Source organism: Chenopodium album, chromosome 25 (assembly GCF_948465745.1).
Source record: "Chenopodium album chromosome 25, dcCheAlbu1.1, whole genome shotgun sequence".
Taxonomy (NCBI): Eukaryota; Viridiplantae; Streptophyta; class Magnoliopsida; order Caryophyllales; family Amaranthaceae; genus Chenopodium; species Chenopodium album.
The window spans coordinates 7,843,376-7,865,706 of record NC_137858.1 but is presented as its reverse complement, the minus strand read 5'-3'; the positions used below and the strand labels follow the sequence as shown (position 1 = coordinate 7,865,706).

General features: G+C 35.6%; 3 protein-coding genes and 1 pseudogene across 3 annotated transcripts; 3 read left to right on the top strand and 1 right to left on the bottom strand.

Moving 5' to 3' along the window:
- The first annotated feature begins 442 nt into the window (after positions 1-442).
- LOC145613589 (cytochrome P450 83B1 pseudogene) lies at positions 443-2,711 on the top strand (annotated as a pseudogene).
- Positions 2,712-4,141: 1,430 nt separating this feature from the next.
- On the top strand, positions 4,142-7,723 carry LOC145615334 (strychnine-11-hydroxylase-like). Its single transcript, XM_081670402.1, has 4 exons — positions 4,142-4,986; positions 5,089-5,090; positions 6,215-6,506; positions 6,951-7,723. Exons 1-4 carry the CDS (start codon positions 4,237-4,239, stop codon positions 7,575-7,577), a joined length of 1,671 nt encoding a protein of 556 aa, XP_081526528.1. The 5' UTR covers positions 4,142-4,236; the 3' UTR covers positions 7,578-7,723.
- Positions 7,724-10,614: 2,891 nt separating this feature from the next.
- LOC145613587 (cytochrome P450 71A9-like) lies at positions 10,615-13,164 on the top strand. Its single transcript, XM_081668690.1, has 3 exons — positions 10,615-10,645; positions 11,430-12,355; positions 12,535-13,164. Exons 1-3 carry the CDS (start codon positions 10,615-10,617, stop codon positions 13,162-13,164), a joined length of 1,587 nt encoding a protein of 528 aa, XP_081524816.1.
- Positions 13,165-13,398: 234 nt separating this feature from the next.
- On the bottom strand, positions 13,399-21,595 carry LOC145613458 (uncharacterized). Its single transcript, XM_081668564.1, has 17 exons — positions 21,389-21,595; positions 21,086-21,280; positions 20,365-20,426; positions 20,217-20,284; positions 19,721-19,842; positions 18,821-18,926; positions 18,664-18,715; positions 17,935-18,052; positions 17,818-17,848; positions 17,712-17,735; positions 17,409-17,533; positions 16,745-16,826; positions 15,241-15,363; positions 15,093-15,146; positions 14,931-15,000; positions 14,088-14,121; positions 13,399-13,980 (listed from the first exon to the last, which is right to left on the bottom strand). Exons 2-17 carry the CDS (start codon positions 21,273-21,275, stop codon positions 13,667-13,669), a joined length of 1,575 nt encoding a protein of 524 aa, XP_081524690.1. The 5' UTR covers positions 21,276-21,280; positions 21,389-21,595; the 3' UTR covers positions 13,399-13,666.
- Between the last annotated feature and the right edge of the window lie 736 nt (positions 21,596-22,331).

The window sequence follows — 22,331 nt, the reverse complement described above, 5'->3', positions numbered from 1 at the left end:
CATTTGTTTCTTTATGTTGTTCTTAGTTGGAATCTTTATATATAGGTCCAGTAGTACGAATAAATCAAAAAAAATCTAACAAACTTATGATAAACTAAAAGAAAAACCATCCTCATTGAAATCTTTTGATTTCTTATCTTCTAAATGTGTGTAATTTAAAATTACTTCTAAAATCTAAATAAGTAATAAAATAAAGACATTAATAATTAAATATGTGCATTAAAAACGGCATAACTTGGTTGTTGGTTCTATTGTTCCCCATCACTACGCACAAATGAACAATATGTACATAACTGCGCATCTACCTGTCTAGATGAACATAATGTAGACGTGTAGTTAACTAGTTATAATCTACGAGTCTATATATATATATATATATATATATATATATGTAATGTGTCTTAATGCAGTACATGAAATACTATACAAATAAATAAAAACATATACATGCATTTGTAAATCTCTCAAATATAAGAAATGCTTTTGATATTTCCTTTACTTGCAACCCTCTTTCTTACTATCATATATTTTCTACGCCAAAACCCTAGAAAAAATGAGTCATTTCATCCTCCCCCTGGACCTAAGGGGATCCCCTTCATCGGAAACCTACACCAATACGACCCCTCGAACCCTCACATCTACTTTGCCAACCTTGCCAAGATCTATGGCCCGATCTTGAGTTTGAGATTTGGACGCGTACCTGTTGTTGTGGTTCAATCAGCTAAGCTAGCAAAGGAGGTCCTCCAAACGCAAGACCTAAACTTTTGTAGTAGACCACCCATAGGTGGTATGAAAAGGCTAAGTTATAATGGTTTAGACATAGCTTTTACTCCATATAATGAATATTTCAAAAAAATAAAGAAGATAAGTGTTGTTCATCTCCTTAGTTCTAAAAGAGTGGAGTCTTTTGCTCCGATTCGACAAGAAGAAGTCTCGAGGATGATGAATAAGATCTCCTCCCTCTCTTCTACTTCGACACCCGTAAATTTGAGTGAATTGCTAATGAGTTTTACAAGTTCAAATATATGCAGGATTGCTTTTGGCAAAAGGTAATATTTTTACTCTTCTATAAAATGTTTCATTCCATGCTTTTGTGTAAAATGTAAAAATGTAGCCATATAACCAATAAGTGGGTATTTTACTCCCTTTGTACGTTTTGTGCACTCTTTTTAAAATTATTTTTTTTTCCATTACATAGTCAAACTTTGACATTATTTCTCACCAACATATGCTTGTATAAGTCAAAAGCACATTATTGTTAGGTATTATAGTTTATCTCATTTTGTATTTTCTATGTATAAAAACTTTTTATGGAGTATAACTTTTACAATCACGATAATGCTTGTGTCAGGTGATCACATAAAATACCTAATATGCTCTTAATTTTTACTAGTCATTAAAATAGTTAGAGTATATAAATTTAGAAATAAAAAACAAGCATCACGTGCATACATACATTGAACTAGTAATACGATTCTGAAATGGTTTGCGTAAGATACACCTTTAATCTTGTATTCATAGGTACGAAGATGATGAAGGGTCAAGGAGCAAATATCATAGCCTACTAAATGAAGCTGAAGCCTTGTTAATAACCTTCTTCTACAGTGATATTTTACCTTATTTTGGGTGGCTTGATAAGCTAACTGGAAAATTTTCTAGACTTGAGAAGACATTTAAGAAATTGGATGCATTTTATGAAGAAGTCATAAATGACCATATTGCCCCTAACAAGCCTAAATCTGACAAAGAGGATATCATCGACATTCTACTCCAACTTAGACAACAACAACCTAATTTGGAGCTTACTTTGAATCACATCAAAGCAGTGTTGATGGTAATTATTTTCCACAATCTCATCTTTATGAATATTTTAGCTTCTTTGGTTTGTTTCTAAAATTTTAATCACTATATATCTTCATTTGTTTTAATTTAAAAGAATATAGTAATTATAAAGATGTTACATGGTTTAGTGGTTAAGTCTTCAATACTACTTATATAATTGATCAAAAGTGATTCAAGGTTAGATTATTTTTTAACATAAATGTCTTCTTGACAAAAGGTTAGATTATTTTTTTCAGAACATATTTATAGCATCAACCGATACAAGTGCAGCAATGGTAATATGGGCAATGACCGAGCTAATAAAGCATCCCAATTCAATGAAAAACGTACAAGAAGAACTTAGAAATGCTATGCAAAACAAGGGTCGTCGTTACATAAATAATGATGACCTTAAGGATCTTGGATACTTCAAGGCAGTGGTGAAGGAAACATTTAGGCTACACCCTGCAAGCCCATTACTAATAGCACACGAAACGATCCATAGAACAACCATCGAAGGGTATGACATTCTACCCAAAACATTAGTATATGTGAATGCATGGGCGATTGGAAGAGATCCTGACTCTTGGAAGGACCCCAAAAATTTTGTTCCAGAGAGATTTTTGGAAAGTTCAATAGATTTTATCGGGTGTGACTTCGAGTTAATTCCTTTTGGTGCTGGAAGACGATCATGCCCTGGCTTACATCTTGGTGTAGCTAACATGGAGGTTGCACTTGCCAATTTATTGCATGATTTTGAGTGGGAATTGCCTGCTGGTTTAGAAAGGGAAGACATCGACACTGATGTAATTCCTGGCATTGCTATGCATAAGAAAATTCCATTATGTCTAGTGGCAAAAACAAAATTAATGGACCAAATGAAACCTTAAGCTTAATTAATACAAGTAATTATCTATTATGTACACTCTTATATTGTCATGATGTAGTGATGTACGCTTGTAATAGAACGATACTTGGTTTATGCATCCAAGTGGACTTATATTGTTCTAGAATCGAGGAGCATGTTGCAATTAATTGCAATATATTCTTGTTGGTCATTTATTATTTTTAATTGTCACCGGTTTATTAGTTTAAGAATCCAAGTCAAGTTGTAGTCACTAGGTGGTAGCATAAAAGTCTATGGCAACTTTGATTTAATAATGGATGCGTGTATGTAACCTGCTAAATTAACAATTTAAAGGTAAAGTGAATAATTCCAATCACCTAAATAGTCTTCTGGGGTGTCGTGGGGTCCTTGGAAGCCCCCCCCCCCCCCCAAAAAAAAAAAAAACCTTTTCTTTTCGGGTCTAAAAATTAAAGTCAACAATTATCTATAACAAATTAAAAAGTTATAATACACGAAAAAGCGAACTCATATTAAAAGTTTTGGGATCCAATGTCGAAAACTCTTGAGATTGTAGAGATGTATCTAGGGTTCATATAATCAAAATCTCATACTGCGGCTTAATTATCATTTCACTTGAAAATAAAATCCCTTCCACTCTTTTAAGGGATCGACATAAAGGATAGCTAAAAATCAAGGCCAATTTCATCCATTATATTTTACCGTACAGCTCGTCTTGTGTGTGGCTAGTCACATCGTATGACCACTTATAAAAGAATAAAGTAATTCATGTAACACTGACCAAGTAACCCCTGTACTGCTGACTGAGTAACCCCTATAACACTAACTGAGTAACCCAATAACGCTGACGAAGTAACCCCTTAAACACCGATCAAGTAACCCCTATTACACTACGAAGTAACTACTGTCACACGATGTGACCAGCCACATATAAGACTTTAATATGTCATGTGATAATATATATGGGTGGTCCTTCACATATCACATTCAACTGATTCTACTTCATCAATAATCTCTTACAACGACAACTCATTTGATCAAATCATCTTATAGTTTCGTTTCCAAATTTAATTGTATAAAACAATGTGTACAAAAAAAGTGCCAAAATCTTGATGGGCTTCTGGTTTTATCATCTACCCCTTTAGGGGTCGATTTCACAAATAATGGACAATCTTAATCAGAAAAAACATAAGGTCTTTAACCAATTGTCTACGAATATGACTAAGAAATGACATTAGGTAGGATTTGTGCGCACAATAATTTTGGCACTAATGACTAATTAATATTATATTGATAGTGATTTATGATAGACAAATACTTTTTCCAAGAGTATACGGCTGATTTTAGACCTCAACCATTTGTCAAGTTGATCCACTAATTTAACGTGGTATCAATATTTAAGATCCAGTATGATCGTATCCATATTTCAAACTCAACAAGCACTCAAACACGTGATGTTGGGTGTGGTCTAGGAGACTTAATGATTTTAGATCACTAATACACCATTCATATAATAATTAAAAAAAAAAAAAGACTCTTAATTCTTCTTCATGAATGGTTGCTCAAATATTATCAAATACTCTTTTTTCTCCCATCCACATAGTGGGCTTCATTTCTTGTCTCAAATATTGGCTTGTAGTCCAGACCATCTAGCACAAAGTAAACATACAGCCTTCATGTTTCTACTACTATTGTTTCTTTTAGCAATCTCCCTTCTCTTCTTTCTTGCCACAAAACCCTCAAAGAATGGAGGGAAATCACGGTGGTTAGCTCCACGGCCTCCTGGCCCGAAAGGGCTCCCCTTCCTTGGCAACCTCCACCAATTCGATCCCATAAAAACTCACTTATACTTCTTTAAACTTTCCAAAATTTACGGTCCCCTAGTATACTTGAAACTAGGCTTTGTACCAACTATTGTAGTTTCTTCACCAACATTGGCCAAAGAAGTGCTAAAAACACAAGATCATGTGTTTTGTAGTAGGCCAACTTTTGTTGGCCAACAAAAATTGTCTTACAATGGTTTCGATTTGGCTCTTGCACCCTACAATGAATATTGGAGGGAAATGAGGAAAATTTGTGTCATCCATTTATTTAGCTCCAAAAGAGTACAATCATTTTCATCAATTCGAGAAGAGGAAGTTTGTAGAATGATTCGTATCATTTCTTCCTTATCATCGGAGTCTAAGCTTGTGGATTTGAGTGCATTGATAATGTCTCTTTCAAACTCGATAATATGTAAGATTGGTTTTGGGAAAGGCTATAAAGCTGATGAAAGATCTAAGGAAAAATACACTTTAATAATTCCAACTATGGGCGATTTTTACTTCTAACAATCCCAACTACAGTTTATTTTTTAACAATCCCAACTATGGGGTCAATTTTCCTCCAACAGTCCCAATTACTGGTGACCTGCTAAACAAGTTTTTTTTTTTAACTTTTTTTTAATCGCCACATGTCAACACGTGAATGGTCAGAAATTAAAATTTAAAAAAACATTTAAAACAAAATAACTAAAAAATAAAAATAAAAAATAAAAAATTAACCAAAGTTTCGGCCACCCTTAATTTCCCCACCCCCTAACCTCGCCGGAACCCTAACCCCATCCCCTAACCTCACCGGAAATCGGTCGTCCAACACTTCTTCACCACTGAAATCAGCGGCCGGCCTCTACTACCTATCTCCGACCCCCATAACCACCCAGCCAGCCCTCCTCGACCCCCAAAACCACCATGAAAATCCCCTTAATCTCATTGAGCTCATGAAGAGATTAGATCGAAATTGGGGTCTGATTGAGGGTGGCTTGCGGCTGGAGTTGCAAGCTGAGTCGCAGCTGTCGTTGCTCTGTTGTTGCTGTGATGAGAAGTCGGTGGATCGGAGATGGCTAGTTGCAGGAATTCGTATGGCAAGGCTGCGGGAATTCGTGGCGAAAGTTGTGAGAATTCGTGGTTGGAGTGCGTGAATTCGTGGTGAGAGGTAGAGGTGGCTGGTTGCACGAATTGGTGGCTGGGGTTGCACGAATTGGTGGTTAGAGTTGTGAGAAATGGTGGCTGGAGTTGTGCGAACCGGTGGCGAGAGGTGGAGATGGCCGGTGCTTGGTGGTTTGAATAGGTGGCGTGAGGGAGGAGGAACGCTGGTACTATTTGGTGGCGATAAGTGTGTGTGGTGAGCAGGGAGGAGGTAGGTGGTGGACTGCAAAGATGGTGAACGGTGGAGCAGATGACTGGTAGGGGGTGAAGAGAGGGTAGCTGAATTTTTTTTATTTTTTTATGGGTTTATTTTTTTTTCAATATTTTGGACCACTAACATGTTGACATGTGTCATAGTCACCTGTTATAACAGGTTATTGACTTGTCGTTGACCGGTTGGGACTGTTGGAGGAAAACTGACCCCATAGTTGGGATTGTTAAAAAATAAACTGTAGTTGGGATTGTTAAAAAATAAACTGTAGTTGGGATTTTTAGAAGTAAATCACCCATAGTTGGGATTATTAAAGTGTATTTTTCCAAGATCTAATGAATTTTCGACGAGTAAATTTCAAGGCCTACTTCATGAGACTCAAGCCATGTTGACAGCCTTCTTTTTTTCGGATTATTTGCCTTGCATGGGTTGGATTGACAAGATAAATGGATCTTCAAGTAAACTTGAGAGAGTTTTTAGGCAGTTAGATGATTTTTATCAAGAAATTATCAATACACATCTTGAGTCACATAAGCAAAAATCAGAGCAACAACAGGACATTATCGATGTTTTACTTCAGCTTCGCGAAGAAAACAAGGTGCCATTTGATCTTACACTGGATCATATAAAAGCAATACTAATGGTAATTGCCAATATCTTAAATTAGCTGCATATTTTACTTTGGCTTAATTTTAGACTGTTATATGCTCATTATATTGCTAAAGAGTCTTCATTTTTCGTCTGTCTGATGTCTGTATAGCATATCTTTAGTCTGATGTCTGATGTCTGTACTAATTCATACAGAGATTTTATGAATTAATTAACAGTGACACAAATGAAACCCAAAACCATGACACATTAATTTGAAGCATTATTGTTTTGAGGATAGCATATAAAAGTATCAGAGTATGCGAAAACAGAATTATTAGGCAGCAAATAATCAAAAAGGACTATAAGCATTAGATGTATATCCTACTTCAACTGCATATAAAATTTGAGTCAAAAATCTGATAAATTTTGGTATATTATTTGATGTATAGCTCAAAGAAGATAGCACAATAATTTATTTTCTTTTCGCTTTCTGCAGAACATATTTGTAGTAGGAACGGATACAAGTGCAGCCACAGTAGTTTGGGCGATGACAGAACTAATGAAGAACCCAAATGTCATGAAGAAAGCACAAGAAGAGGTCAGAAACCTGATTAAAGACCAAGTATATAGTGCAACATCCATACAAGAAGAACAACTTCATCATCTCATTTATCTGAAGGCGGTTGTTAAAGAAACTTTTAGACTACACCCACCAAGTCCGCTCTTGGTTCCTAGGCAAACTATGCAAGAGTGCACCTTAGAAGGGTACCAAATCGAGCAGGGAACTTTAGTCTTTATTAATGCTTGGGCTATTGGAAGGGACCCTGAAAGCTGGGATAACCCGGAAACTTTTCATCCTGAAAGATTTCTTGGAAGTCCTATTGATTACAAAGGGCAAGATTTCGAGCTGATACCATTTGGAGCAGGGCGAAGAGGTTGCCCTGAAATGCTGCTAGGAGTTACTACAATTGAACTAGCACTTGCGAATTTGCTGTGTTTCTTTGATTGGGAATTGCCTGCTTCAATGAAGAAGGAAGATATTGACATGGATACTTTACCTGGTATCACTGCTCATAAGAAAAAAGCCTTGTGTCTTAGTGCTAAAAATCCCATTGCCTTGTAATAGATGTAACATAAATAATGCTGATTTTCGATATATTTCGAAGGTTGCATGATGAAAATGTATTTTATCTCATATTTTTGGAGAAAAATGTCGTTACAGTGCTGCTCATTTCCTAAAAGATGTATCTAAACATGATATCTAACCATCAATGTGACAACTAAATCTGAGCTTAGGAAATAGAATATCATATGAAGTAAATATACAGAAAATTTTAAAGTTAGATGTGTGATGTGTAGTTTGTATACTTTAGCTTGATTTCCATTGTTATTTTCGGTAAATAAAAATTGCCTTACTCGCATTTTGTAATTTTTTGACCTCTTTTCATCCTGAAAAAAAAATTGCCGAGATGTTTACCATCGTCCATAATACCTTCTGGGAGTCCAATTGGGTCAGTAGAACCATCTAATATACCCTTAAATAGTCATTTTACCCATTGATAACTTGAATTGATTTCGTAAACAAAAGCCTACCACGGACGTTTATGACAACACATAATGATCATATGTGGTTTCAAATGGCATTATTTGAACCCAAGATTATCCCTTAGGGTCTCAAGGGTTTTCGCTACCGGGCACAGATTCCTTAAAATTTATTCAAAAAGCGTGGATTATAGCCTTCTATTTTGTAATTTTTTTTACCTCTTTTCGCCCAGAATTGCCGAGATGTTTACCATCATCCATAATACCCTCCAGGAGTCCAATTGGGTCGGTGGAACCACCTAATATGCCCTTAAACGGTCATTTTACATGTTCACAACTTGAAGTGATTTTGTAAACTCAAGCCTACCACGGATGTTTATGACAACATACAATGATCATATGCGGTTTCAAACGGCATTATATGTCCCCAAAATGTATCCCTTAGGGTCTCATTGGTTTTCACCACCGGGCACCGAAACCTCAAAATTTCCTTAAAAAGTGTGGATTATAACCTTCAAATTTGTAATTTTTGACCTCTTTTCGCACGAAAATAAAAATTGTCGAGATGTTTACCATCGTCCACAATACCCTCCGGGAGTTCAATTAGGTCGGTGGAACCATCTAATATGCCCTTAAACGATCATTTTACCCGTTCACAACTTGACGTGATTTAGTAAACTCAAGCCTACCACGGACGTTTATGACAACATATAATGATCATATGTGGTTTCAAACGGCATTATATGACCCCGAGAGGTATCCCTTAGGGTCTCAAGTTTTTTCGCCACCGGGCCTTGAAACCTCAAAATTTCCTCAAAAAGCGTAGATATAGCCTTCAATTTTGTAATTTTTTGACCTCTTTTCGCCCGGAAATAAAAATCGCCACGATGTTTACCATCGTCTACAATATCCTTTGGGAGTCCAATTGGGTTGGTGGAACCATCTAATATGCCCTTAAACAATCATTTTACCCGTTCAAAACTTGACGTGATTTCGTAAACTCAAGTATACCATGGACGTTCATGTCAACATATAATGATCATATGTGGTTTCAAACGTCATTATATGACCCCGAGATGTATCCCTTAGGGTCTCAAGGGTTTTCGCTGCCGGGTACCGAAAACTCAAAATTTCCTCAAAAAGCATGGATTATAGCCTTCAATTTTGTAATTTTTTTACCTATTTTTGCCCAGAAATAAAAACTGCCAACATGTTTACCATCGTTCATAATACCCTCCAAGAGTTCAATTGGGTCGGTGGAAGTGGAAGTTAGGTAAAAAAAATTATGAACCATCTAAAATGCCCTTAAAAGTTCATTTTACCCGCTCACGACTTGGATTGATTTCGTAAACTCAAGCCTACCACGGAAGTTTATGACAACATATAATGATCATATGTGGTTTCAAACGGCATTATATGACCCCGAGAGGTATCCCTTAGGGTCTCAAGTTTTTTCGCCACCGGGCCTTGAAACCTCAAAATTTCCTCAAAAAGCGTAGATATAGCCTTCAATTTTGTAATTTTTTGACCTCTTTTCGCCCGGAAATAAAAATCGCCACGATGTTTACCATCGTCTACAATATCCTTTGGGAGTCCAATTGGGTTGGTGGAACCATCTAATATGCCCTTAAACAATCATTTTACCCGTTCAAAACTTGACGTGATTTCGTAAACTCAAGTATACCATGGACGTTCATGTCAACATATAATGATCATATGTGGTTTCAAACGTCATTATATGACCCCGAGATGTATCCCTTAGGGTCTTAAGGGTTTTCGCCGCCGGGTACCGAAAACTCAAAATTTCCTCAAAAAGCGTGGATTATAGCCTTCAATTTTGTAATTTTTTTTACCTATTTTCGCCCAGAAATAAAAACTGCCAACATGTTTACCATCGTTCATAATACCCTCCAAGAGTATAATTGGGTCGGTGGAAGTGGAAGTTAGGTAAAAAAATTATGATCCATCTAATATGCCCTTAAAAGCTCATTTTACCCGTTCACAACTTGGATTGATTTCATAAACTCAAGTCTACCACGGACGTTTATGACAACATATAATGATCATATGTGGTTTCAAACGGAATTATATGACCCCGAGAGGTATCCCTTAGGGTCTTAAGGTTTTTCGCCACCGGGGCCCTGAAACCTCAAAATTTCCTCAAAAAGCGTAGATTATAGCCTTTAATTTTGTAATTTTTTGACCTCTTTTCGCTCGGAAATAAATATTTCCGAGATGTTTACCATCGTCCATAATACCCACCGGGAATCTAATTGGGTCGGTGGAACCATCTAATATGCCCTTAAAAGGTCATTTTACCACAATTTGAATTGATTTTGTATACTCAAGCCTACGACAGACGTTTATGACAACATACAATGATCATATGTGGTTTGAAACGGCATTATATGACCCCAAGATGTATCACTCAGGGTCTCAAGGGTTTTTGCCTCCGGGCACCGAAACCTCAAATTAAAATTTCCTCAAAAAGCGTGGATTATAGCCTTCAATTTTGTAATTTTTGGACTTCTTTTCGTCCGGAGATAAAAATTGCCGAGATGTTTACCATTGTCCATAATACCTTCCTCTTCCTCCATCGCTTCTCCTTCTTGTTTTGAATGGGAAAAAGTCAAATTGAACAGCTTCTCAGTATGCTTTTCCATCATGAACATCAAGCTGTCACAATTTAAAACCAAAAATGTTAAAAAATATATATATATATATATATATATATATATATATATATATATATATATATATATAGTAAAGCAAGGCAACCCCATTAAAAAAGATTATTAAGTTATGAACAACATTAATAAACATGTTACATTACAAAAAGAAAAAAGAAACTATGAAAACAAGCCGTACATTATACACTAATTGTATGTATATAAAACCTACTTTATCTTATTTTCTGATAACTCTTCGATATTGTTTTGAACATAATTTTCGAATTCTTAATAATTAATACTCGAAATCTCATGGCTATTACTTCACTTAAAAACTATCTTTAACTCTTTTTGGAGAGTTTTTTGAGGTTGAAATAGATGGAAATGCATGAAGGACAGCTACAAATAAAATCAGCAAAACTAAAGCAATTTCATCAATATATGCTTTGTGATATAAAAATTTTTGGTGCTCCTTCACATCACATTCATTTGATTCAACCGTTCAACTTCAATTCAACACTTCAACTTCAATTCAACAATCATCTACTTCTTATAAACGACAAGCATATATACCTTAAATAGTTGTGTTTCAAAAACAAATTAAAGTGTACAAAAGTGTACAAAAGAGGTGACAAAATATATATATATATATATATATATATATATATATATATATATATATATATATATATATATATATATATATATGCAAGAAAAAGGTGTTTAAAGTTCAAACCATCATTCAATCACAAGAAAACTTACAGTGCAACCAACCTTCATGTTTCTACTAGCAGTGTTTCTTGCAGCCATTTCTCTTCTCTACTTTCTTGCAAAAAAATCCTCAAAGAATGGAGTGAAATCGCGGTGGTTAGATCCTCGGCCTCCAGGGCCGAAAGGGCTTCCCTTCCTCGGCAACCTCCACCAATTCGATCCCTTAAAAACTCACTTATACTTCCTTAAACTTTCCAAAATTTATGGCCCCCTAGTATACTTGAAACTAGGCTTGGTTCCAACAATTGTAGTTTCTTCACCAAAATTGGCCAAAGAAATGCTAAAAACACAAGATCATGTGTTTTGTAGTAGGCCAACTTTTGTTGGCCAACAAAAATTGTCTTACAATGGTTTCGATTTGGCTTTTTCACCCTATAATGAATATTGGAGGGAAATGAGGAAGATTTGTGTCATCCATCTCCTTAGTTCCAAGAGAGTACAATCATTTTCTTCAATTCGAGAAGAGGAAGTATGTCGAATGATGCGTATCATTTCTTCCCTCTCATCGGAGTCTAAGCTCGTGGATTTGAGTGAATTGCTAATGTCTCTAGCCAGCTCGATAATATGTAGGATTTGTTTTTACAAGGGCAATAGAGATGATGAGAGATCTAATGAATTTTCGACGAGTAGATTCCAAGGCCTACTTCATGAGACTCAAGCCATGTTGACAGCCTTCTTCTTTTCGGATTATTTGCCTTACATGGGTTGGATTGACAAGATTAATGGAGCTTCAAGTAAACTCGAGAAAGTTTTTTGGGAGTTAGATGAGTATTGTGAAGAAATTATCAGTACTCATCTTGACTCACATAAGCAAAAATCAGAGCAACAACAGGACATTGTCGATGTATTACTTCAACTTCGCGAAGAACACAAGGTGCCATTTGATCTTACGTTGGATAATATCAAAGCAGTACTTATGGTAATTACCAATTTCTTAAACTAATTTCAATGTTCATACATACTTTGACATGATTTAGATAGTTATATCACTTATATGCTCATTGTATTGTTAAATATTCTACAATTTTCGTCTGTCTGATATATAGCTCAAAAAAGATATATAATGCACAATATTTGTTCTTCTTTCGCACTCTGCAGAACATATTTGTAGCAGGAACGGATACAAATGCAGCCACGGTGGTGTGGACGATGACAGAGCTAATAAAGAACCCACAAGTCATGAAGAAAGTGCAAGAAGAGGTCAGAAACCTGATTAAAGAGCAAGAATGTAGCGCGACTTTTATACAAGAAGAACAACTTCATCATCTCATTTATCTGAAGGCGGTTGTTAAAGAAACTTTTAGACTACACCCACCAAGTCCGCTCTTGGTTCCAAGGCAAACTATGCAAAAATGCACCTTAGGAAGATACCATATTGATCAGGGAACTTTAGTGTTTGTCAATGCAATGGCTATCGGAAGGGACCCTGAAAGCTGGGATAACCCGGAAACTTTTCTTCCTGAAAGATTTCTTGGAAGTCCTATTGATTACAAAGGACAAGATTTCGAGCTGATACCATTTGGAGCAGGGCGAAGAGGTTGCCCTGGTATGCTGCTAGGAGTTACTACAATTGAACTAGCACTTGCGAATTTGCTGTGTTTCTTTGATTGGGAATTGCCTGCTTCAATGAAGAAGGAAGATATTGACATGGATACTTTACCTGGTATCACTGCTCATAAGAAAAAAGCCTTGTGTCTCAGTGCTACAAATTTCACTGGCCTGCAATAAATGTAACATATATAAATAACGTTGGTTTTTCGATATTTTGAAGGTTGCGTGAAGATGTATTACCATATGACATTGTGACTAAAATCGGAGCAATGGAATAACAATATCGCGTGATGTAGAACACACACTCTTAGATGCTTCCAGTTTTCCGATAGGGGTTAAGACGTGTAATTTGAAATCATTAATCAAATTGAGCAATTTAAGTTAACTAATACTCATCAACAAGCTGAGCAATAAAAGAGATCAAATTTCCTTTAAATTATAAAAGTACAAACCAAATCCTCACAAGCAACATTTCCCGTGACATAATGTTAGCACTAAACAATTAAACCTCACTAAGTAAGAACCTAGCCTTCCTCTTCCTCACTTTTCCTTCTTGTTTTGAAATGGGAAAAATGAATAGTCAACAGGTCCAAAGGCCTATGTGGTACACCTCTACACATTTAGACAAAATTTCCGCTCATTTATGCGGGAAATTAAAATTCAACACCTCACTTCGACTTCACTTACGAGCCTTCCCTCTTGACCCTTTAGGGCGACCACGGCCTCTGCCGCTGCTTTTAGTCTCAGCTGGACTTTTTGTGCTAGGCCTACCACGGCCTCTACCCCCAGCTTTCCCACCCCGTTGCCTCCTATCCGCGTGTCCATTTTCCATTTCTTCTTCACTTTCATCATCACTGCCATCATCACTATCTTGGTCTTCCTCCTCTTCGGACTCAGACAAGTCCTTCGACTTCTTTCTCTTCTTGGAATTGTCAGCAGGGCTTTTCTTGGTAGTTTTCTTGGCAGACGTTACAGGTGTTTCGACCTCAGCAACTACATAATTCAATCCGCATTGTAGATCAGATATATGTCAATTACATGCATAAAACACCAGCACATGACAAAGCACACAGTAAATGAAGAGATGTGTTGCTACATACCTTCCCCGGAAGCTTTTCCATCATGAACATCAAGCTGTCACAAAACCAAAGATGTTAAAACTAGCACCAATGCATACAGTTAACTTAAATTTGCATCAGAGCCTCAGAAGTCACAGTCAACAAAATCAGCGTAATATTGATAAAAATAAAATCGTAATAATAAGGCAAACCCATTAATGTAGCCCAAGGAACCTAATGGAAATAACAAATAGAAGTTGTGCTTGATTTAGAGAAACATCATACTTTTTTTTTTAGAGAAACATCATACTTCGTATTTGAGAATTATATAAAGTTGAAAAATAGTTATCCCAACAGTGAAAAAATAATCTCCATACTTCAAAACTGCATCTACATTTTTTTCTTATCCCAAATCTTTCCCCTCCTATCCTCCCTTCCAATTCTCAAGAAAACACAAAACTGAGATGTTAAATATTTCCATTGTAATATACTTTCTATTGAAAAACATGTTATATATTTCCATTGTAATATATGTTCCATTAAAAAAGTTTTTTCTTTGTGCCAAACGCAGCATATGTGAAAGAAATATGGGTATCAGAAGTCAGATGGATCTTTCCTAACTACAAGATTGTAAAAGTGAGACTATTCATTAAAGAAGAAGACAAGAGGCAAACAACTCCCCATTGTCTTCTAATTCTTTTCTTCCTAGTTGATATTTAGTTAGCTTGATCTTTGGAAAAATAAAAAATAAAAAATAAAAAAACAAGCCAGTTGGTAATGGTAAAATATTGATACATGGCTCATATAATATGAAAGGGAGGGGGGGGGGGGGGGGGGGGGGGGGGAGGGGTGTTTGAGGAAGCATTATGGACAACAAGAATATACCTGTTCAAGACGATCAAGAACACCTGTTCGATCAACCACCACCATGGCATGTGCGAATCCACATGCAACACTACAAACACAATAATTTGGCGTTAAAATTGCTCAATGTCCATTACAAGATAAATACAAGTACACAATTGATGAGTTGCATATATCTTCAACCTGATGACATGCATGCCCTCGAGGATTTCCACCTTCTTGGGATTAGCAGAAGATCTAGTAAAAAGAGTAACCAGATCAGCAACCTCTTTGTTACAAAAAAAATAAAATAAACTATAACTCTAATCCACAGGAGAGAAAAGAGGTGTACTTCTGCCCATTGGGTCCATAACCCAATTCTCCATTCTGTGCATGACCCCAACTTATACATGACGAATCGGCACCAACATAATGGAACATTTGACCAGAATTCATACATCGCATATTCCAGCCACTGCAAATATCATATGAATATAACAAGATGAGATACCGATACTTTATTTTTAAAAAACCCCGTAATAAATAATAATAATTTACTTTTAAACTATAACAAGAGACGCAGCCTATACTGCCAATAATTGCCAATAAAAAAAACCAAATAGAAGGCTTCTGAAAATAAACTTGTGGAATCATAAGTGGACAAGTGGGGGAAAATAAGGTAATGAAAGTGCACGACATGAACAGGTACATCTGCCGCATGTTCCAGCCACACAAAGAGATGAAGGGAGGTGCAGGCATAAAATCCCAACAACATTTACGAGGAGAGTAAAAGAGGGATAATTATACACGAGTATTTCAGATTTTTCTTGAATGATTGTAACTTCTGTGGATAATTATCAAAAAAGATATTATCTGAAACTTCAAGAAAATGTAATGAGAAATATATTGAACAGGATATGAAGCCAATAAAATAAGCTAAGTTCATTTATGCATAGAAGAACTGATCACTAACAATCTAACTCATGGAAGTACCATCTAGGCATGACTAACACATTTAGCTAGCTTGAATCATCACCTAGTCCAGGAGGGGAAAAAAAATCTTCAAGGGATTTCTAGAAAGTTTACTATTAATCTCTTTTGTACATAGGAGCAAGGAGCCCAAAGAACTAATTGTATACAAGGCAGGATACTTTGCTTTTCAGGAAGAGTCTGAAGGTGGAATGGACAGCGCTAAAACAAAAATAGATAGATATAATTTTCTTTACGTTATAATTAACCTTCATACAATGAGCTCAAAGTACGAAACAATATAATTTCAGGGTAAAAATTCCAAAAAGGCGAGGGTGGGGTCCTATACTCCTATTTCCCCTACAATGTATGGCTCAAGGAAAATTGTGGGCTTTAAATATTAGTTGTAAATTAAGTTCCTGCTAATTTGTACTATTTCATACTTTGTGTTCTTTTTTACTTGTAAAGTTTTACACTATGACTTGGAACATTTGCCAATGCGTGGTTTTGACCATTAATAGCTTTAGTTAGGTATAACTAAAATTATTTTTAAAAAAAAAAAAAAGATATAATGAATATCCATATCAAGGCAAATTAAACAATACCTCATGTTCCTTTATCTAGGACTAATAAATAAATGACGTAAAAAGTGCCCATTGTCAGCACAGCATAGCTAAAAAAAATGGAGGAAGTAGACATTAAATCATGTCCACCTCACAAAAGAACAGAACTTAGAAGCTTTGCCGATTAGAATTGCATACTATCAATTGTAAATTAGCGGCTTATCTTCAGCAATTAGACAATAAAGAAAACAATTTTCAATTTATTCCCAAATCATAAAATGAGACAGTAAAGCAAATACTAGTAAAAAATAATGGACAGACTACCTTAGATCCATAACTGGCTTTGGATACATCCAATCATCTCCTGTATTCTTCATTTTACCCCACATGTATAATTGACCACCAGCTATAAAAAAATTAAAAAAAATGATGAATCCATAAATAAATCTTTACAGAGTTAAACTAATCAAATGAAAACTTGGCGATCAACAAACCAAATCAATACAAGAAGACAAAGAAAACCAATCCACCTTAAGAGAAACCATTTGTAAGACAGTAACAGTTATTAGCTAGAAATGATGCCTTAGAATCCCAAAAGAGCAAAAAATCCGCAAAATCAAAACTGAAGGTCAGGTAAAACCTTAACGCCATTACCATTGGGTATATTTCACCTAGTAATTGCATTCCGCTAGTAGTTTAAACAAAGGGGGGAGAGAGAGAGGGGTCAAAAACATGAAAAACAAGAGCTTAGTCTCCAGGGTGTTTAAGAAACCTCATACTCAAAACTATAAGCAATCATTGCACAATTAATGATACTAGGTATCTTCCTCTCACCAAGTCACCATGATATGAGAATGGAAACACCCATTTTGAGCTGATTTACAGCACAAACAGTGAGATAAGGCCTATAAAAAGGAGAAACACCATACACACAAGAGACCACAGAAATAAGTAATTAACTCAGCTGAAGGGTGAATCAAAGCCATACCAGCAGTACATGCCGAACTGACACCACCAGCTGAAACTATTGCATCAGAAGGTAGAACATTATGCCTCGTAAACACATCTAAACGTCGTGGAGACCACTCATCCTTCTGTTCCCGGTGTCCCAATCTATTATAAATAACAATTTCTTCAACATACAAGCAAATTCCATATAAAGAACTAAATACTCGAGACCTTAAGACCAGAAACCATGCCAAAAAAAGATTTCATAATTCATTGTTATGTGGCTATGTTCATAAGAAAAACTAAATAAATAAAATAAAAGAGATCAAAATAGCATACAGACCTTCCATAACCACCATAGCCCCAGCTGCAAAAATGTTACACAAGCCATTAGAACCCACAACACACATAATTGAACAACATTGAACAGCTGCAAAAAAGATACTCACGTGTATACATAGCCATTGGAATCCACAGCCACTGCATCACAGAAGAAACTTAAAGTAAATATACCATACAGCCAAAGCAGAGCATGGACTAATTGTAGATAACAAATTAAAAGTCACCAGAATGATTCGTTCCACATGCAACTTTAACAATTGTTTCTCCAGAGAAGGAAGCTATTGCTTTTGGCCGCGGTTGAGCTTCATAAGCAAGTCTTACAGAACTATCCTTTGTATTATACTGAAAGGATAAATCACAAACATATTAAAGTCAGATATGCAACACACTTCCATAAGCACAGAACACTATATATTTGCACTACAAAGAATCAGCACTAGTTATTGAAGTCGTTGCAAATACAGGATTTCACATCTAAGATACAATTCATACTATAAGTATTTAACTAGCCACCAGTGTTCAAAAGGCCAAGCCTTGTTAAAAGTTAAATATCATGACAATATTCAATAGCAATAACCCATTACTGTCACACCATCCACACGACTCTAATATCCAACAATGAATCAAGAATTTTAATGCTTTCCAGCAATTTGATAAAATGTAGTGTCCAGCTTTGTAATGTCACACATATAAATTTAACACAAAATAAACAGAAATTTGTGATGGTCTCTATCTATATCCAAGTAAACACATGCTCGTTCTACCTAAAATATCGGCATAACCTAGTAAAGCCACACAACCTTAAATATGTAGGATGAAACAAGCCAGTATCCCTCAAATTCAGTAAGTTGAACAATGATTCCATCAATGAGTTGGCCATAAAAATAAATCCATTTCAAAGCCTTAAATCCAAAAGTATTGAATGAATAGAAAGCTTCCAAGAAAAATCATACCTCATTGTCAGTTCCATGACCAAGTTGACCATATTGGGGAAGACCAGCCGTTCTAAGGAAAAAAAATTAACTCAGAGACTTGCTTAAAGAAATAAGCCATTACCGGAACCTTCCAAATTCAGAAAACAAAAATATTAGCACAATTCACAAACCATACAGTATAGTAGCTCCTTCAGTAGAAGATAACCATGCAGTGAATTCCCCGCCACAAGCAACTGCCTTGACTTCAGATACTTGACAGCGTATAGGAGAAGACTCTATTTCTGAAAAGGAGAAAAATACATATAAGAAGAGCAGCTGCATAGAACATCAAATTGCAGGATCCAGATTTCAAAGTCTCCATACAGATTTTAAACTTTTAGATAATAAAAACAACAAGTGCTCCTTGCAATTGGCAAAAAGTAGCCTATCTGATATGTTAAGACACCTAGACAATAAAGATATCCGACCCCATGTTACAGATTTTTTTTTTTAAATAAAAAAATAAAAAAAGACCTTAATATTATACAAGAGAACTCCTCCACATCATCCTCATACATTATATAAACCACAAACATTGTCCCTACAAGCCTTGAACATTTAAGTTTGGCAACTTTCAATTTTCCTGTCAAGATTGATAAAGGGCCGAAGTCAACAATCCTCTTCCTTTGAAACCCTAACGAATGTGACAGATCAGCAGCAAGGTGGAAGAGTACTGTGAGTGCAAAGTAGGGAAGCTGACTTGGAGATGAGGCAATTAGAGACCGAGGGCACTTATTTGGACAAAGTTTAAAGAACCAAGAAAGACCAGCCCCTAGGTAGCTCAATGACCTAATCAGCGTAAACTAACTGAATTGGTGCCACAATCAATTCCTTATCATCAATTCAATCATGCTCCTGTATTTCTAATTTTATATAGAAAATAAGCCCTTCATATCAATTTCACAATTTAATAAAAGTGATGGGAAAAAATTAATTGTATATGTTCACACTTCAGCAAAGAACCAGGCTTCAAGCAACAGAAATTATATTTATATATCCTACACGTGTTCTTGCATCAAAGAAGAATTAGTCCTACCATTTCGAAGTGAACCAGATCCCAGCTGTCCATGCTTGTTCCAACCAAAGGCAAAGGACTGTCCATCATCGGTCATGACCACTGTATGTGACCGCCCGGCATCTGCTTTCACTATTCTATGCCTGTGAGAAAATAGTAAGTAATCTTCAGAATAAATGTGGGATACAGTCCAATGGTAGAAAGACATTTCCACTATATAAGCAAGAGAGATAGAGAGAGGGTGGGAAAACAAAATTTAAAATTCTCATTGGGACTAAAGGTCAAAATAAATAAAAATACTTCAAAGTTTTTTAAACTTAATATGGATGGATAGCAAAAATCTTAAATGAACACACTAGAGGAATCAGCTCCTGATTTGCGAGAATCGGGGATGATTTGATAGAAAGATTAAAAAAAATTTAAGATTAAACAAAGAGAATGATGGTAATAAGGATCAGCAACAAAAACAACAATGAATCTAGATACCAACGACTAATTAATCACAGGAAATTCATACTTTGAAAGTTCAGATATAACTGTGGGCCTATCCCGTTGCAGAGTATCACCATGTCCCAACTGTCCCCTCTGTAATTACAATAACACTTTCAACATTAACACCTCAACCAAAAAAAAGACCTAAAACCTTCAAAAATACAAATCCATACCTCATTTCTCCCCCATGTATAGCACCGACCATCGACATCCAATGCCACGCAATGACATGAAACTACATGAAATACAACATGATAAAAATTCTTTACTGAACACATCATGTAATACTATAAAAGACAAGAAATTTAACTCAACATTTCTAATGATCATACATTATAACACAGACACACAAGCAAAAATGCATCAACACAAGAGCATAACCAACAATTCTAAAGATTACAGCATATAATTAGCTCATTCAAGTTCACACAAACCCACTAAATAAATCTATAACATATTTAAAGATCATTGACTTCAAAACTCGCAGACTTCATGGCATAAATCACACATGATTACATAAACCATACATAACCAACATCTCCAATGATCATAAACATCATAATTCACTAACTACAAGGCATAAATCACAAACCCCATAACCAAAATTTACTAAACAACCAACAACACTGATTATCCCAGCACAAAATTAGCAACTTTAACAAAAATTTACCTCCCCTGAATCATCCATAAGACCATAACCAACATTTCCAATGATCATAAACGTTATAATTCACTAACTACAAGGCATAAATCACTAACCACATAACCAAAATTTACTAAACAACCAACAATATTAATAATCCCAACACAAAATTAACAACTTTAACAATAATCCACCTCCCATGAATAAAGCAAATTCTCCTTAAATGGCTGAATTAATTAAAGGAAACTCACCACAACCGGAGGCGACGAAGCGAATGTCGATACCGACAAGCGGGCGAAGCCGAGTAGGCGAATACAAATTACCTTCAATCCCAGTTTTCTTCCTACCAACAGTATCCCAATTAGTAGAACCACAAAATAGCAACTCTCCTCCTTTCACCTTCTCTTCCTCACATTTCTTCTCAACTTCCACTTCCGCCATTGTCACTGAAATCAAAAACAAACCCACATAAACAAAGAAATCAAATTTACAAGAAATTAGCAAAAACCCATGAAACAAAATGTTCAAAAACAACGGATCTAACGGCTACTAACCGTTGAGGAAGAAAGCAGTGAAGGGGTAAGAGGAAAAATGGCGGGAAAAGGGGAAATTTTGAAGAAATCGGCGATTAGGGTTTGTAAAAGCCCTAGATCAGAGAAAGAGAAGAAGAAGAGGAAGTGGGTATTGTGAAGTTTGGTGAGATAAAATACAAACAAAAATTGGGGAAAAACAAAAATTGGGGAAAGTGTAAATATTAAAGAAAAAGCGGGATTGGGTGTTGGGAGTTCCAAGAGAACAGAAACACCTTTTTATTTTTCTTTTATTTTTGCATTGATTAGGGTGGATAAAGCACACCTAGTACTAGTACTAGTGCTTTTATATGAGTAGTTTAACTTCCACTACACACCACATAATACTAATTTGAGTAACTTTTTTGGGATATTTCTTTGAAGAAAATGTAATTTAAAATTTTTTATCCTTGATTGTTTGGTTGACAATAATAAGTGGTGGTGAATGGTGATGTTATTTGAAGTTGAATTGGATTTTATCAATTTGTAAAATTAAAATGAGTTGCGATTGGTAGAAAGTCAGCTTATATAGTAAGAATCGTTATATAATAACCCGTTTTTTATCAGATTCGACTAAGGTTATCTTTACCTTGAATCATGTCCTTGTTGCTCACTTGCTTTCTTCAAAGCCACAACTCACAACAAGAATTCCTTCGCTACTACTTCTCATCCTACTAAGGGTCTGTTCTCATTGGCTGAACTCAGCTGAATTGAACTGAACTGAATATTTTATAAGAGAAGAAAATTAGGAGTTGAGCTGAACTAAACTGAACTGAATTTCAACGTAAGAGAACATGGCCTAATGCTGAATATTAAATTTGTTAAAACTTTTTTATAAATTACTCGTATTTGAACTTATTACAACTTATTATTCAAGTATCGCATTTAATTATTTAAACTTATTGTAGCTAAATATAACTTATTTCAA